The following is a 17,984-nucleotide window of genomic DNA, read 5'->3' on the forward strand; positions in this document are numbered from 1 at the left end:
AAACTCATCAGTCTACTTTTTTTCCAAAGTCTACATCAGAATTTATTAGATAAATGTAAGCTGACTTTGGAAGAAAGTTACTTGGCAGCAATCATTTCTCATGGTATCTCCTTTCCCTTTCCAAAGAGTTAGTGGAAATCACACTGCATTTTACAGCGTCCCCTCCATATCCCGAATGCATAATCATTATTTTAAAGGCAAGTATAATTTATTACAGCATTTAAGTGGCATTTAACATTGTGAATTCCACAGAAGTCACTGGAAGCAATAGAAAGAAAGTGTATGCTTGGCTGATGCATGATGGAAAGTGATGGTAGGGATTGGAACATTTGAACGGATTCTTTGATTTAGGATTATTTTTGAAAAGTCATGCCCTTAAGTTTTTCTTCTGCATATTAATAGAATACCTTGCATTCCAGCAGGTCCAAAGTCTTGCCTGGTTAAGAAAATTGCATGATCATGGTGTTCAGAGTGGTTGGGATCAGATTTTTGTTGTTGGCAAGCCCAGCGACACACGTTCTCCAAACTTCTGGATGGGTTTCCCCTTTCTATTAGGCTGATGGACTAAGAGGAAACAATGTGTTGAAGAAGTGCACAAAACTTTCCCAAAGTCTTCCTATCATAACTTTCTCTGAAGTCAACATTTGGGAGTGCAATATTTAAGGATGTTCAATAACATTATCTAGTGCCTATGTATATACCTTTTATTTGGGAATTCTAAATGCCCGTGAAGGATATCTTAAAGATGATTAGTGTTACCTGTGTGAAAGGTGAATGACACTTTTATGGGAACATGTAATGCTGACATTTGCTATCATGGGGCAACTCAATATTAATCGTTGGGGTAAGAATTTTAGTGGTCTATTGCCTAATTCAGCTCAGATTTCTTAGTTTTATAGATATTAAGAACAACAACAAAAAAAGGGTTAAAGATCCTGGCATAAGACTTTTATCCAGAGCTGTTAAAGTAAACAGTCGTTCATTAACTTTTTTATTTTTATTGGTCCAGAACTGATCAACATATGTGAAGAACACAGGTTCTTCAATGAGCTGGCAAAGCTGGTTAAACCTTCATTTTGGGAAGAGGTCAAATTATATAAACCTTACACTGAAAAAAGCAACAACACTTTTCTTAACCTCACAGCAATGAAGAGGGATGTACTCTTATCTCGCAGTTCCAAGAGATGGACTGACATTGCTTGGAACATTGCTACCACCATATTATGATCAGGAGTTAAAAGCTCAGAAGGAAAAGGGCCCATCCTTCAAGAACCAAGTATCCATACTTTCCAGAGTAGTTCTGATGGACTAAGAAATTGAATTTGGAACCCACATTAGTCTTTAGTTGGCCAACAAGCTAAGAGTTTTGTTACATTTCAGCAAATGTTATTATCCATGTTTACATCCTGAATAAAATTAGCTTGGTTTATTATATGCTGATCACATACTTCTCCACGTAAATCCTATAACAACCAATCGAAGGCTGCTAACATCTCCAGCTGGAGTTGACTTGTATTCAGTGTTAGTGACACAAAGTAGGTCAGGTTTATGGAATAAAGTAAACATCAGTGACACCCTCTCATCAGAAAATGATAAGTGGGTGTTAAATACATAATGAAATGCAAACACATGGATTTTTCCTGTTTGCTAAATGCATAATTTCATTAGTATTTCATAATCAGGAGGATTAAGTATGGGAGTGGGAATGTGATTTTAAAACATCAAGAAAAGTGCCAAGTCAGTCCCTTTCTCAGGGGGAGAAACTATGGTCATCCATTTCATTATTTCCAAGCACAGGCACATCTACTGCCATTTTAAAGCCAGCTGAAGTTAGTTACATTACATGAAATTCCTACTGTGTACACTTTGACCTAATTTTTTGTTTGCAAAAGGATTAAAGCTCTTCTAAATGCATATCCACTGTATACTTCACTTTCCTAAGTGGAAAATATATATATAAAATAATTGTTTTTAACAAATCATGAAAGGGCAAGGACCTTTGCTATTTTTCTTCACTGATATATTCAAGGCATCTAGAAACAAGCATCTGACACATAGTAGGCACTCAGTATAGATAGTAGGCACTCAGTATAGATGTTTTGAATGAATAAGTGAATCACAAATTTGATGATAATAGTAGACTAAAGAAATTCTCTTTTCTGACAATGGTATCCATTTTTTTCACTCATACAGCCATGCCTAAAGTCAAAATATCTGAATCCATTAGTCACATGAACAAAGCAAATGGCATCAGCACAAAAATCATTATCTGCTCAGATTGGGAGATGTGTACTCATTGTGGTGGTTTCTCTTCCTCAGTCTATGTGAGACATCAGTGCCATATGTTAGCTATAGCTTCAAAAATTTAAGCTTCTGTTTGCTAACCCAGTCCTTAACATTCACAGTTTACATATTTTAGGACATTTTACCTTTGCATAACCCAGCATTATCATGCGCACCAGGACCACATTCATATGTACTCCAAGGGACTCATCATGGTAAATTTCATTCACCTAGAAACAAAGCAGATGATTGTTAAAAGAAAGGTAACACATCAATGATTATAAGAGGCACAGCATTTCAGGGACCAGCCATATAATCACAAGTACTAGAATCAAGTCACTTTTTTTTTTTAATTTGGTTTAAGCTGAACCCTGAAATTACTTACCTTTAGCTTTGGAACAATTCTCCGATATGTGAATTACTGATTTTGTTAACCCCACAGTACCATGAATGTGGAGACTATGCCTTCAAAGGGCTTCACTAAACTATTGTTGTGTTAGAGAGAGTCCAATGTGCTATAACCCGCAATTCATCAAAAGCAACCACATGTGGGTGGTGACTCTGGCAAGAGTCTACTAGCTGTGTGGAGTCACAGCCATGTAGAGAGAATCAGACAGCAGGCATTTGTCTGGGTCCTCCTGTCACCACCACGGGTCCTAATCTGGTTGGGAGAGCTCATGGAGACGGAGCTGGTGAGCAGGAGCTGTGGTGGTTTATCTGCAGGCCAGTGAGTGGGTAGCCTGAAGTGTGCAGCTGAGACGACGGTGATTTAGAAGTTCTACAGTGTGAGAAGTCCTTAATATTTGAGTTACCAAGGTCCTGTATCAGTGTATATTAGATGAATATCACCCTTGGGTATAGCTCAGAAAAGCAAAGTCGGGTCATTCCTTTTTATTTAATTTCTAAAGTTGGGCTGACATTTCTAAAAGTGATTTGGCATGCTTTAAAATCATAATCTCAGCAACCTCAAAATCACAGTCCAACACACATTTATACAGATGAGGAAGGTGAAGACAGTAGAGATTAATTGATATGCAAAAGCCACAGTCAACTGTCGGCAGATATGAATCTAAGGTGAACCATCATTGTGTCTTCTGATTAAGACAGTGCAAAAGAAGTGTGAAAAAAAAGATTGCTTATTAAGTTGGCAAATGTTAGCAGGAATGGGAGAGGTGGAGTTATCTGATTAGATTAGAAAAATTGTTAGCTGTTCCCATGGATAGGGACCCAACATTTGTCACAATAACTAAAAGAGGGGTGGAAAACTAACTGCAATTTGACTTGAAATCCAGGAGACTTGGACAGTAAGCACCGCAAATTGAAAACCCACAGAGAAAAGATAACCATAATCTCATAGAAAGGGGCTTTAAAAAGAAATACAACTCAAGAATGATACAATGTTCTAAAAACAATCCCACAAAATTCATGAATCATAAAATTGCAAATTACCACACTGACCAAGAAACAGACTAAGATATCTCAACTGAAATATTTCAAGAATCTAATGGTACTTGCCAGAACACCTTAAAAAAAATGAAGGCCTTAAATATAGACTAAAGGCATACTTACTAAATTCAGATGGAATGAAAAAGAAGACAGCTAAGATGAAGGTAAAAAAAAAACCTACAGAAACTAGTATATGCTAAAGAAGGCAAAGTACAGTTTGACAAGAAAAGATGTAGAATCCTCTCACACAGAAAAATGCATTGACATATACACACATACATTTTACAAATGCATATACACACATAGAATGCTAAGACCGATTTAATCCCTGTTCAAGATAAGCCAAGGTAAAAAAAAAAAAATGTACTCTTGCCGGGCACAGGTGTGCAGGCAGGTAACCCAGGGGCAAGCTATCCCCTCTGGAGGCCAGGGTGTACCTAAAGTATTGAGTACATTTTATCTATGATATCTTGTAAAAGAGATGTTGACAAACATGAGTATATCTAGAGAAGAATAAAAAGCAAGAAACCTAGAAAATGTGTCACATAAAGAATGGAAGATGTAATGGCCAAAAGCAGAACACCAAACACTAATGGTCTCTCGGCTGATATCTTGGTTCAGCCCCTTATTGTGGTGTGGTCTCTATCTTTTTGAGTCTCAATAAAATGGGCATAATAAGAATACTATCACACTGGGCTAGTGCAAGAATTAAGAGATTTAACTCATGCAAACATATTGCTCAAAAAATTTGAGAGGTAAGGAGAGAGGGGCATTAAGGAACAGAAGAATACGGGAAACAGAAAAGAAAAACTTAGAAAGAAGACTTAATAGCTGCCATATGAAAAAAGGCTTCAATTTATTCTGTGTATCTACAGAAAATAAAAACATGAAGTTCAAACTATGAGAAGGACAGATTTCAGTTCAATATAAGGAAAAACTAAATGCTGGACAAAAAGGCTGTGATTTCTTGTGACCATTTGGTCACGGGCACAATCTCTTCTTCCATACCTGCCTAATTGAAGACTGAATCCCTTTCCTCTTCTGGATTAATTATCTGATAAGAAATTCCTAACATCTGAGGTGCCTGGGTGGCTCAGTCAGTTAAACGTCCAATTCTTGATTTCGGTTAAGGTCATGATCTCACAGTTTTGTGAGTTTGAGCCCCATACTGGGCTCTGTGCTGACAGCGTGGAGCCTGCATGAGATTCTCCTCCTCTCTCTCTGCCCCTCCCCTGCTGGCACTCTCTCTGTCTTCCTCCAAAATAAATAATAAATTAAAAGGTAAAAAAAAAATTCCTAACATTATAATGCCAATGTAAGTAAAAAGGCTGAAGCCAGGCATATCGCTCACTAACACATTCATCCAGAGACTCATGGACATTCCAAGAGACTTTTCCTAAGGCAGCTGTTCTGAATTAGCAACATGACTTCACTCACATGTACTCAGCTTAATGTAATTGAAATATAAATGCATTTGATGTAAAAAGAAAGGAAAAAAAAAGACTGAAAGCAATGCTAGTAAATACACAAAATAGGAGAACAATAAAATTTTAAACTAAAGAAAAGTAGTTAGGTAAAAAAAAAAAAATTCCAGGGCAAAGATGATGGAAGGAGGGAGACACAGCCACTTGCACAGCAGCGGCAACAACTATAAAATGTAGGAAATACATCAGAGATCATAAATGAAGGAAAGGTGGCGATAATGACAAATAGCATATGATAGTTCAGTTAGTATAATGTACCTATAATCATCCTAAATTAGTAAATTCATCCATACTTGGGAAATTTTAAGATCAGTACAATACCAAGAAAGTATAATGGACAAAATTTAGGTTATCAATGGTAATATTATATTATAAAATGTTAGAGTAAAAGGACACTTTTTAAAAGTCAGAGTTAACCATTCACCAAATGAAAAGTATTATTTAACAAAAGTCACTATTACGCCAGGCTAATTAGACAGCAGGGTACTCCGGTAGAGACCAAAATTGATCATGGAATCTTCTAGGTTAGCACATATTTGTGAAGCTATCACGGGACATACATAAATTATTATGGGTAGAAATCACCAAATAGAAGGCAATAATATGTATACAGAGCAGAGAGTATTCTTTCAATATGGCAGACTAACACACATTAGGTATCTGTGTTACGCAAAGCATTGGATATCATTTATTATCTTGATTTTCAAAGTTTAAAAAAGTTGCTCCCTATACATTATTTACTTTAAAATGTATTTAATAATTTGGCTGCTTTCCATCTTGCTAGGCCTTATTAATAACAGGATGCAATGTTTTTATACTCAGAGACCTATAGGATAAGAGTTGAAAAAATAATCAGCAACAAAGGATAAGATATTCAAAGACCTGGATTCCGTCCCAGCTAAGCCACTGATAAACTGAGTGACCTCAGGCTCTCTGAGTCTGTTTTCTCACTGGCAAATTATAATTGGATTTGCTGTGCCTGTTTCAAAGAGCTGTTGTCCAAATCGAGCAAAATGGCACACAACTGCTCTCAGTAAAACATGAAAAACTTTGGCACCCTTCCATCTATCCTTGAAAAAGATTTTGAAGATTTATGGATGTATTTTCATAATCTACGTGAAAAGAACAAGAAATACAACGGCCTCCGTCTTAGTTTTCACTAAAAGAGACTCAAGACTCTTTTTCTAGAAATCTCAATTGAATGAAAGATCTGATTTAAATTATATATATAATAAAATTTTGGGAAAAACCATTTGACACTTAATTTTTTTTTTTCAAAACTGTTTCAACGTACAAAAGCTCTTTCCAGCAGATGGCAGCATGCACATTTTTGAGGGGGGTACAGGCTGCTACATACACCTGGAGGTACTTATTCACCAGTTGTTATGTCTGCCTTTTCCTATATTTACACATAAATAAAATCACTTCCTCAAAATTAAATACAAGTTTTAAAATATTCTAGCCTAAGGAAAACACTGAGTCATTTGACTCTTGAAAGCAAAGAAAAATACTGAAAACATCTTTATTTAGACTGTGTTTTCAATGTCATCTATTAAAACACATGCGAAACAGAGAAACTCCAAGAATCTGACTACAGATTAATCACAAATCTTAACAATCAATAAATTATACACCGAATGAAATAAAAACATCTCACTGAATGAACCACTTGAATCTGTCAAGATGAAGTAGAATATTTGTCAAGAAAGAATTTTACAACTCTTAGTGACAAGGAAAGCATTTTTTTCCTAAAAGCAACATCAAAAACAAAAACAACAGCTAATATTATATAGAGCTTTCCAGATTCCAGACACTGCTTTAAATGCTTTATATGAATTCAAGTAATCCTTGCAACAACTTCAGAGATCTTAGTATCTTCATTTTGTATCTAAGAAGTTGCGACCCAGAGGGGCGCCTGGGCAGCTCAGTCGGTTAAGCGTCCGACTTCAGCTCAGGTCACGATCTCGCGGTCTGTGAGTTCGAGCCCCGAGTTGGGCTCTGGGCTGATGGGTCGGAGCCTGGAGCCTGCTTCCGATTCTGTGTCTCCCTCTCTCTCTGTCCCTCCCTCGTTCATGCTCTGTCTCTCTCTGTCTCAAAAATAAATAAACTTAAAAAAAAAAAAAAAGCTGCTAAAGAAGTTGTGACCCAGAGAAGTAACTTGCCCAAGGTCACGTAGTTAACGGACACAGCAAAGGATGAAAACCTAGACAGTCTGACTCCAGAGTCAGTGGATTTCACCATATTGCTATACTTCCTGTAGACCACAGGTCAATCCCTATGCACAAAACAGATAGTTTTAGAACAATCAATAGTGATTTGCTCTCCCTGAATTTAAGAACCTGGTGTATAAGCATACTGAGAAAGAGGTCTTAATAACTTTACCTCCTTTTCATAAAATTCCTCCATGTAGACTTTAAAGAAATGAGGAATTGGACTCTGAGCTTATTATAAATAAGGATTTCTTGATGATCAACATACTGGCATTCTAAAAAATACTGGGGAAAATTGATGCTAGAGCAGATCACTGGAAAAAGTAAATGAGGAAAGAAAAGATAGGACTGAAATTTATAACCAGTCTTTTGGGTTGTAAGAAAGGCATTAAGCATAAATATTCTAAGAAGTCACATATTTGACACAACATAATGCAAATACATGTAAATTGGAATATCCTTTTACCATGTGAACCAATCTGTAGAGTGTGTGTAGAGTTTCTGTGAGGTGTTCAGGGTTGAGCCCAGAGTTTTTATTAAATTACCTGAAAGAAGGGGTCAATGGAACATTCATTCCATTTTCAGATGACCTTAAATTAGAAGGGGTTGCCAATGATGTGGCGGGGGTGGGGGCAGGGGAGGGAACCAAAGGTAAAATCAACTCAAGTATTCTTTTCCTTGAAAGGAAAATTCCTTCCAGGTTTGTTCCCGGACAGGACAATTTCTCCCAGGACATTTCCCTGGCAGGACAATCTGACCTGCTTTGTCTGACTAGCTGATGAACAGCTTTGTCTGGCTTCAACAAAGCAACACTCATTTTTCTTTCAGATGGGTGGATCAGGTGGGAGAGACAGACAGTATAGCTGAGTGGTTAAGAGTGTGGGCTCTGCAGGGGCACCTGGGTGGGTCAGTCGGTTAAGCATCTGACTTCAGCCCAGGTCATGATCCCAGACTTTGTAGGTTCAAGCCCCGCATTGGGCTCTGAGCTAACAGGGTGGAGCCTGGAGCCTGCTTCAGATTATCTCCCTCTCACTCTCTCTCTGCCCCTCCCATGCTTGCACTCTATCTCTCTGTCTTCCAAAAGTAAATAAACACACACAAAAAAAAAAAAAAAAAAAAAAAAAGAGTGTGGGCTCTGCAGCCAGACTGCCTGAGTTTGATCTTAGCTATGTGAACTCGGGCACATTATTTGTCTCTGTGCTTCAGTTTTCTTATCTGTAAAATGGGAGAATTATAGTACTGCCCTTATAGGATTGTTGAGAGGAATAAATGAGCTCAGAGATGCACAGTGCTCAAGAATGGTGGCCCTTGCAAATGTAAAAACAAAAAGTTGTTAGCCATCATTAATATTATTCATACAGAAGAAAATAAATGAGACCTAAGTATGATTTTTAAAAAGAAATGGAGACTTGGTTTACTGAAGGCAAACTGAAGGTTAATGACAAGATAGTCTGGGTAATTTGGGTTGGACATAAAAATATTCTGAAAAGAACTGGGAAGGGGAACCCTAGGTGGCTCAGTGGGTTAAGCGTCTGACTTGGGCTCAGGTCATGATCTCATGGTTTGTGAGTTTAAGCCCCATGTGGGGCTCTGTGCTGACAGCTCAGAGCATGGAGTCTGCTTCAGATTCTGTGTCTCCCTCCCTCTCTGCCACTCCTTTGCTCACAATCTCTCTCTCAAAACTAAATAAACATCAAAAAAAATTTTTTTTAAAGAACTGAGAAGAAATAGTACTCTATCCACAACTCATTTCTTGTAGAGCTAAAGTTCCAAACACATATCTACTTGGATTCTCATCCCATACTCTATATTCCTTTTACTCAGGGTAGGTGGCTGACTTCCACCTTGCCAACTCTTCTTTTCCTACCTCCAATCTCAGACTAATAAGGACCATTTTTTATTAGCAGTCTTATCAAATATTTACTGAACAGTTACCATGTGCCCTATTGTCCTTGGGGCAGGAAACAGAATAGTAACTGAGTTTGAGTCTCTGTTTTTTATCGTGAATATGTTCTAACAGGTAAAATAGGCTATATACATGGACAAAAATCAATAAATACAAAAAAAAAAAAAAACATGCAGACAAGGTCATACCAGATAGGGAATAGGTGCTCTGAAGAACATAAATAAATCTGAGTGATGAGATATAGGACCAGAAGGAGAGGAAGAAGTTACCTAAGACTGGGTAGTCAGAGCAGGGAGACCCATGGACGAAAAGGCAAGTGCACAAAGCTCAACCCACATTATTGCAAAAGCTCAAACATCTTTATCACCACTGCAAAGGAGACATCTTTATCACTACTTTAGAAAGAGACTGAGACCCACAGAAGTTATAGAATTTCCCCCCAAAAAAGGTTAGCACAACTAAGATTCAAATAAATCTATGTGATGCTGATGCCTATTCTTTTTTCCCAACTGCCTTGCTTGCCTTTTGCTTTCTGTCACAGTGAAAGTGTGCTCAATCTCTAGATTCTTCTGCTCCAAACAACCTGATCCAAAAAATCAACTCTATTTCCCATATTCAATCTCTCCCTTTCTTGAAGTTCCTTTTCCTCTTTTATTAAGATTCTCAATTCTCCCTCTTCATGAAAAAATAACCCATCTACAATGCTCGACAGCATTTAGCACTGCTTAGCACTGTGTTCTTCAATGATACTATTCTGTTTCTTTGTTGATATAAGCTCCCTTTTCTCTGCCTAGCTCACACGTGTCAGCATGCCTCAAAGTTTTGTCTTCAACCCTCACCTCTTCTCACCTGTCCTTTCTGCAATATTCATCCACTGCTGTTTCTTCAATCAATACCTATAGGCTGATGAACTCCAAATGTTTGTATCTGTAACACTAATTCATCTCTCTCATGCCCCAGAGCCATCTGTTCAACTCTAGTAACAGACCCATCTATTGGGAAGATACCTATATGTGTCAAAGTATACTTGTCTTCTCCCCAAAGTCTGTTCTTTTCTCAATATTTACATAGTTGAAGACTGAACCATCCTTTACTCCCTCCTCTTCTACAAATACTAGTCAATCTATTACCCAGTCCCATAGACATCTGTCAAGTCTATCTCTTTCCATCCACTGCGAGCTGCTCAGTATTCATCCTGCTTGGTTGAACTGCTGCAATAACCTGTTAAAACTTTTGCAAATGTTTGCATTTGGGTGATTTGGGCCCATTTCAGTAGTTCTCCAGAAGGGCCAATTATAAGGGTCAGATGGTGGTTTTCAATAAGCACGAGTCTGTCCTTTTATGTTAATTATGTGTTTATCTCCCTTAAGCATCAAAGAAGCTTTGGGTGGGCCAAGAATAGGCAATTCAAGGACTTAAAAACTCTTCTGGCCTTTAGTAAAAGCATACCGAACATCAGGTAGAACTGATTCCCTTTCTTCAAGAATGAGAAAGAGGATTCCCTCAAGAAGCTAAAAAACATTTCTGTGTTTTAGGATCCTGGAAAAAATAAAGACTGCTATCAATCTGGGAAGCATACGTTCAGTCTGATATTTGCAGCATAACAAAGGAAAAATGAGTGAATGTCAGGAAGGAAATTTGGAGCTTCAGAATCAAAGGGGAAGGAGAAAGAGGAAGCTGAGATGCTTCACTAAAAATCAAAAGGACCTCTGAAGCATCAATACTGTCCGGTGGTCCTGTTGTTATGTTAATTTAACCTGTGATGTTGGGACTGTCTTCTAGAACAACAAACCAGGATACTCCAGGGAAGGTATGCATGTTTACATAAGGGATGGCTGAACTGACTTGTATTTACTTCACTCTGTCTCTGTGACCTGGTATGATCAATACACAATTGGGAAATGAAGACAGTTTGTTGAGGCTGGGTGATGCAGTGTAAACCACAAGGGGTTTGGGCTGTTTCCTAATTCCGGATACTGTGTGTCTGTTCACCGCACAGCATCTAACAGAGACTCTTCCTCCAAATCACTCTAATGCATCCAGATTCTCTTCATAGAGCACAGACTGATAAAGTCACTAATTTTCTTTAAAATCCTCTGACTCTTCATTAGTGGGGTGAAATTCAGATGCCTTAGAATGGCACAAACCTTCTTTTTCTAAAGGTAACCCCAGTTTCCCCATCCAGCCTCATTTTCTGTCATCTCCCCTAAATACCATTCAGTTTTACCTACAGACAAGCCTCCAGTGGCCCTGAAGACACCATGAACTACAACTTTTAGTACTTTTTTACAGTCTGTTCCCCACTTCCCTTTTTCTAGCAGGGACATGCCAATTCATTCTCTAAAGTCCAACTCAAATGGCATCTTCTCTATGAAGACTCCATCTGCCACCGGCATTATTTGCCAAACCACATCCCCTTCTTTTCAATTAATGTCTACACAATAATTTGTGACTGAATCTTTTTAAGAAACTATCACATTTTATTATTATTTTTTGATTTCGCCTGCCTGCTGGAACTAGCTCCTTGTGAAAAGGAGCTAAATTTTATAAATTTCTGCCTCCCTAGAAGCAAACAGGAGTTGACCTATAGAAAAGTATGGATGCTGGGTGAATCAATGTCTGGAGGATTGATGTTAATTCTAATGTTAGAAACGGATTAAAGATAATGACCCGAAACAGAAAACTGTTTCATGATTTGCTTAGGTTGCCTAAACACATGTACTCCCCACATAAATTTGCGTTGTTCAGTGAACTCACGTTCAGTGTTTTAAGAAACATTAGTTGAGAAATCAAAAGCAGTGTAGACACTTAATCACATTAATTAACCAGTACCCACACATACCTTGATTAAATCTACTAACGCTTTGTTAGGACTGGAGTACTTCCATGGAGTATTTATTTTCTTTTAAAAATATTAAGCAGGGAAGCCTGCCATGTCCATATAACACAACGATGTTATCAGTTTACTGTACATCATAAGTAGCTGACTTCAGTATAAAAAAAAATGAGTTCCCTCTTAATTAATGATACTTGGAAGTATGATTATTTCTCATACTGGGAAGTACCTTTTAAATGAATTGTTTTCTTTTCACTTGATAAATCCTGAGATTAAAACATAGACTCAATTCTCTGAAGAACACTGAAAATTTTAATAGGCACAATAGACCCAGATCACATCACAGATCTTAGTATATTGTTAGGATACCTGCCACAGATAGCAAAGGGCTAGTGACCAGGAACTTCTGGCACATTGAAAACAACACACACTCCCAACCACAAAATCTGCTTCACTGCCCTATTACAGAGAATCTTAAACTAGATTGCTAATTGATTTGATTCAATCTAGCAAGGTACTGAATTCTCACTTCAATGACTTGAATGGTATTTTAATAAGACACAGAAACAGGTAAAGGAAAGACATCAGAGTTTTATCTGGCAAGAGATATACAAAAAGCCTGGACTTTGTAACAACAGCAGTAAAGCTTAGGGAGGAAACAGCACTGGGCTCCAAAGACAGAGATCTAGGCTCAAGTTCTGTCTCTGCTACCTATTAGCTGTAAGACTATGGGAAAGTCACCTAACCTCTCTAAATCTCAATCTCCTCATTTATAAACTAAGACTAAAAGTGAGCATATTTCAGGGTTGAGGAGTGTTATACAATTCAGGTAAAATATTTAGCATAAGACCAGGCACAGAGCAAAGGCTAAAAGTTAGTTGGTTGTAGCATAAGCTGTCATGCTTAACAACATGAAACTGTTCTTTTGAAACTACACTTGAAACTAGATGATTTTAAATATCTTCAAAGATTTCATTACTAACATTGATTCCACACATTCTGTTTGTTTGATCTGTAGACCACCCTATCTACATAAATGGAACTGTCATCATCCAGCAGTGTTTAAGCCAGAAAATTATAAATCACCCCTTTCCCTCAGGCCCCTTCTGATCCACTGGCAAATCCGATTGATTCTACCGCAAATACTCCCTTGTTATTGCAATCATCACTATCCAATAAACCATCATCTCTTACGAACACATCTACAATTGAGTTCCGATTGGTTTCCCTTCATTCTAAACCTCTCCAACCCATTCTCTGCAACACAGAAAGAGGCCTTCAAAATTGGCTTTCCCTTAATTGACTTAAAATTGAATTCAAGCTCCTCCCGTGATTTGAAAGGTGCTTGCCACCTTCTTCACGCTTCATCAGATTCCTTGCATGCTAGACTCAAACCATAGCGACTTTATTTAATAACGAAAATGCGTGGCATTGTCAATGGCTGGCTCTTCCTTTTATTTTAGGTCTCAATTTAACCATCACTTCTTGGTCGAAGGCATTCTTTACCATCATGGCTATGTAAAATCCCTATCATCCACTTGCTCTCATATTCCCTTTCCAAGCAAAGTGTTGCTTCCCTGCATGGCTTGTATCATAACGTAGGAAGGAAGCATTTATTTGATTTCCCTACTAGTCTGTAATCTTGGGATGGGTAGGAAGTAAGTCTTTTGTGTTCACCTCCATATACCTGGTATATAACATTAAAATATTCATTAAAACACTGTATTAATTAAAGTTTTACTTCATGTTTACTCTGTGTCAGACACTGTTTTGTTTTCTTGGCTTTTTTGTTTCAATTAATATTTTCTAGATTTCATTATACATTTTCAACCTTAATTTCCCTTAGTAAAGTGCATCCTCAAAGGGAAAAACATCTCTATGATAAAAGAAGTTTTCTGGCTTGAATAATAGGGGGCTGAGAAAGTGAAAGACATATAGACAAGATGTAATTTGTTTGTTATAATCTCTCAAGGTATCTGAAAGAGAACTACACTGAAATGAAAATGTAACTTTAAACAAAATCTCATAATGTTCAACTTAAAGTTATACCTTAATAAAAGTTGATATTTAAGAGTGATGTTCTATAATACATAATACTGATTTCACTTACTATTATATTACCTATGGTATATTTTCTCATGTGTGATTGGCAAAAATACATTAGCCATTTCTTTTGACTACTTATCTCTATCCATAACTGAAGTCTCCAAAAAAGATCATTTTATACTACAAGATTTAAAGAAAAATAAATGAAACAAGGGAAAGCATAAAATCAGGGTTATTTCATTATATTTAGTTTTATTTTTAACTTCATTTTGAAATAATCTCACTCTTCCAAAAAAGGGGCAAAAATAATATAAAGCATTCCTATGCACGCTTCACCAAGCTTCTCCAAATTTAATATTTTTCATAACAGCTCAATGAAACCATGAACTGGTTCTTTGAAAACAAATAATTAAATTGATAAACCTCTAGCCAGACTTACCAGAATGAAAAGAGAAAGGACCCAAATAAATAAAATCATAAATGAGAGAGGAGAAATAACCAACACCACAGAAATACAAATAATTATTAGAGAATATTATAAAAAACTATACGCCAACAAACCGGAAAACCTAGGAGAAACAGACAAATTTCTAGATACATATAAACTACCAAAACTGAAACAGGAAGAAATAGAAAACATGAGCAGACTGATAACCAGTAGAGAAATTGAATCAGAAATCAAAAAACTCCCAACAAACAAAAGTCCAGGACCAGATGTATTCATAGGCAAATTCTACCAAACATTTAAAGAGGAGTTAATACCTATTCTCCTCAAATTATTCCAATAAATAGAAAAGGAAGGAAAACTTCCAAATTCATTCTATGAGGCCAGCATTACACTGGTACCAAAACCAGATAAAGATTCCACTGAAAAAGAGAACTACAGGCCAATAACCCTGATGAACATGGATGCAAAAATTCTCAATAAAATACTAGCAAACCAAATCCAAAAATACGTTTAAATAAACCATTCACCATGCTCATGTGGGATTGATTCCTGGGTTGCAACGGTGGTTCAATATTCACAAGTAAATAAACGTGATACATCACATCAATAAGAGAAAGATAAGAACCATATGATCATTTTAATAGATGCAACAAAAGCATTTGACAAAGTACAGCATCCATTCATGATAAAAATCCTCAACAAAGTAGGTTTAGAGGAAACATACATCAATATGATAAAGGTCATATATGAAAAAAGCCACAACTAACGTCATCCTCAAGACAGAAAAACTGAGGGCTTTTTCTCTATGGTCAAGAACAAGATGGGGACATCCATTCTTACCACTGTTATTTAATATAGTACGAAAGTCCTAGCCACAGCATTCAGACAACAACAAGAAACCAAAAGGCATCCAAATCAGCAAGGAAGAATTCAAATTTCACTATTTGCAGATGACATCATACTATATACAGAAAATCGTAAAGACTCCACCAAAAACCTGCTGGAACTGATGCACAAATTCAGTAAAGTTGTAAAATGCAAAATCAACATACAGAAATCTACTGCATTTCTATACACCAATAATAAAGCAGCAGAAAGAGAGACTAAGGAATCAATCCCATTTACAATTGCATCAAAACCAATAAAACACCTAGGAATAAACCTGACCAAAGAGGTGAAAGACTGTACTTTGAAAACTATAAAATACTGATGAAAGAAACTGAAGATGACACAAAGAAATGGAAAGACATTCCATGCCCATGGATTTGAAGAACAAATATTATTAAAATGTCTATATTACCCAAAGCAATCTACACATTTAATGCAATCACTATCAAAATACCAACAGCATTTTTCAGAGCTATAAAAAGCAATCCTAAAATTTGTATGGAACCACAAAAGACCCCAAATAGCCAAAGCCATCTTGAAAAAGAAGAGCAAAGCTGCAGGCATCACAATTCTGAACTTCAAGTTATATTGCAAAGCTGTAGTGATCAAAGCATTATGGTACTGGCACAAAAACAGACACATAGTAATCAAACAGAAGAGAAAACTCAGATGAATCCACAACTACATGGCCAATTAATCTTCTACAAAGCAGGAAAGAATATCCAATGGGAAAAAGAATGTCTCTTCAACAAATGGTGCTGGGAAAACTGGACAGCTACATGCAAAAGAATGAAGCTGAACAACTGTCTTACACCACACACAAAAATAAATTCACAATTGGTTAAAGACCTAAATGTGAGACATGAAACCATTAAAATTCTAGAGAAGAACACAAGCAGGAACCTCTTTGACTTTGGCCATAGCAACTTTTTTCTAGATAGATCTCCTGAGGCAAGGGAAACAAAAGCAAAAATAAACTATTGAGAATTCATCAAAATAAAAAGTTTCTGCACAGCAAAGAAAACAATCAACAAAACTAAAACCCACAGAATGGGAGAAGATATTTGCACATGACATATCCGATAAAGGGTTAGTATCCAAAATCTATAAAAAACTTACAAAACTCAAAAATGAATAATCCAATTTAAAAATGGGCAGAAGACATGAATAGGTATTTTTCCAAACATATACAGATGGCCAACAGACACATAAAAAGATGCTCAACATCACTCATCAGTGAAATGCAAATCAAAACTACAATGAGATACCACCTCACACCTGTCATGGCTAAACTCAAGAACACAAGAAACAACAGGTATTGTAGAGGGTATAAGAAAGGGGAACCCTCTTACACTGTTGGTGGGAATGCAAAATGATGCAGTCACTCTGGAAAACAGTATGGAGGTTCCTCAAAAAGTTAAAAATAGAACTACCCAAGATCTAGCAATTGCACTAGTGGTATTTACCCAAATACAAAAATGCTAATTCAAAGGGATATATGCACCCTGATATTTATAGCAGCCGATCAACAAAAGCCAAACTATGGAGACAGCCCAAGTGGCCATCAACTGATGAATGGATAAAGAATATATATATATATATATATATATATATATATATATATATATGTTAACTGAATATTACTCAGCTATAAAAAAGAATGAAACCTTGCCATTTGCAAGGACATGGATGGAGCTACAAAGTATTATGCTAAATAAATCAATCAGAGAAAGATGGATACCATATGATTTCACTCATACGTGGAATGTAAGAAACAAAGAAACGGGGAAAGGGAAGAAAGAGAGGCCAGCAGACTCTTAATAGAGAATGAACTGATGGTTATGAGAGGGGAGGTGGCTGGTGGAATGGGTGAATTAGGTGATGGGGATTAAGGAGTGCACTTGTGACGAGCACCCTTCATCCCAGGTGATGTATGGAAGTGTTGAATCACTATATTGTACACCTGAGACTAATATTACACTGTATGTGAACTCACTAGAATTTAAATAGTTTTTCTTTTTAAAAGAAACAGTGTAAATGTACTAAAGCACATTAAGTAGAAATTAGCAAGTCAAAAGATTTTGTTTTAAATAAACTCTATCTTCAGATCAAGAAAAATTTGTTACCTGCCTAGAATACTCAGAGTTCAGTAAAGCAAACTTCATTGTTACTCACATAACAGATCTCTGGCAATAGGATTTGAATAGAAAATACAAAGAACACTGCTGGAAAAACTTCCAGGATAGTCCAATTACGTATATTTTTTACTCCAAGAAATTTCATTTCTATTTCTTTATTTTCAAAGATTTATTCCTAATCTCTCCTCCCAATTCTCTGCTTTTATTGTCCTACTAGTGATTTTTAACTAGGAGTTTTCATCAAAATTACCCATTTGGCTTAGAAAACACTAACTCTTAGGCCTGTATCCCAAACACTC

At 36.7% G+C, this 17,984-nt stretch overlaps 1 protein-coding gene across 1 annotated transcript in view; it reads right to left on the reverse strand.

The window, feature by feature from the left end:
* Window positions 1-17,984, reverse strand: part of ADAMTS3 (ADAM metallopeptidase with thrombospondin type 1 motif 3) — a 262,254-nt gene that overhangs the window by 38,087 nt on the left and 206,183 nt on the right. Inside the window, exons 6-7 of the mRNA XM_047092005.1 lie at window positions 2,430-2,513; window positions 408-564 (exon numbers count right to left, since the gene is read on the reverse strand). Of these exons, the coding sequence (XP_046947961.1) occupies window positions 408-564; window positions 2,430-2,513 (241 nt within the window). The remainder of the gene's footprint in view (window positions 1-407; window positions 565-2,429; window positions 2,514-17,984) is intronic.

This window comes from Lynx rufus, unplaced genomic scaffold (assembly GCF_022079265.1).
Source record: "Lynx rufus isolate CCGP_SWC_20201006 ecotype Redwood Valley unplaced genomic scaffold, mLynRuf1.p SCAF_3, whole genome shotgun sequence".
Classification (NCBI taxonomy): domain Eukaryota; kingdom Metazoa; phylum Chordata; class Mammalia; order Carnivora; family Felidae; genus Lynx; species Lynx rufus.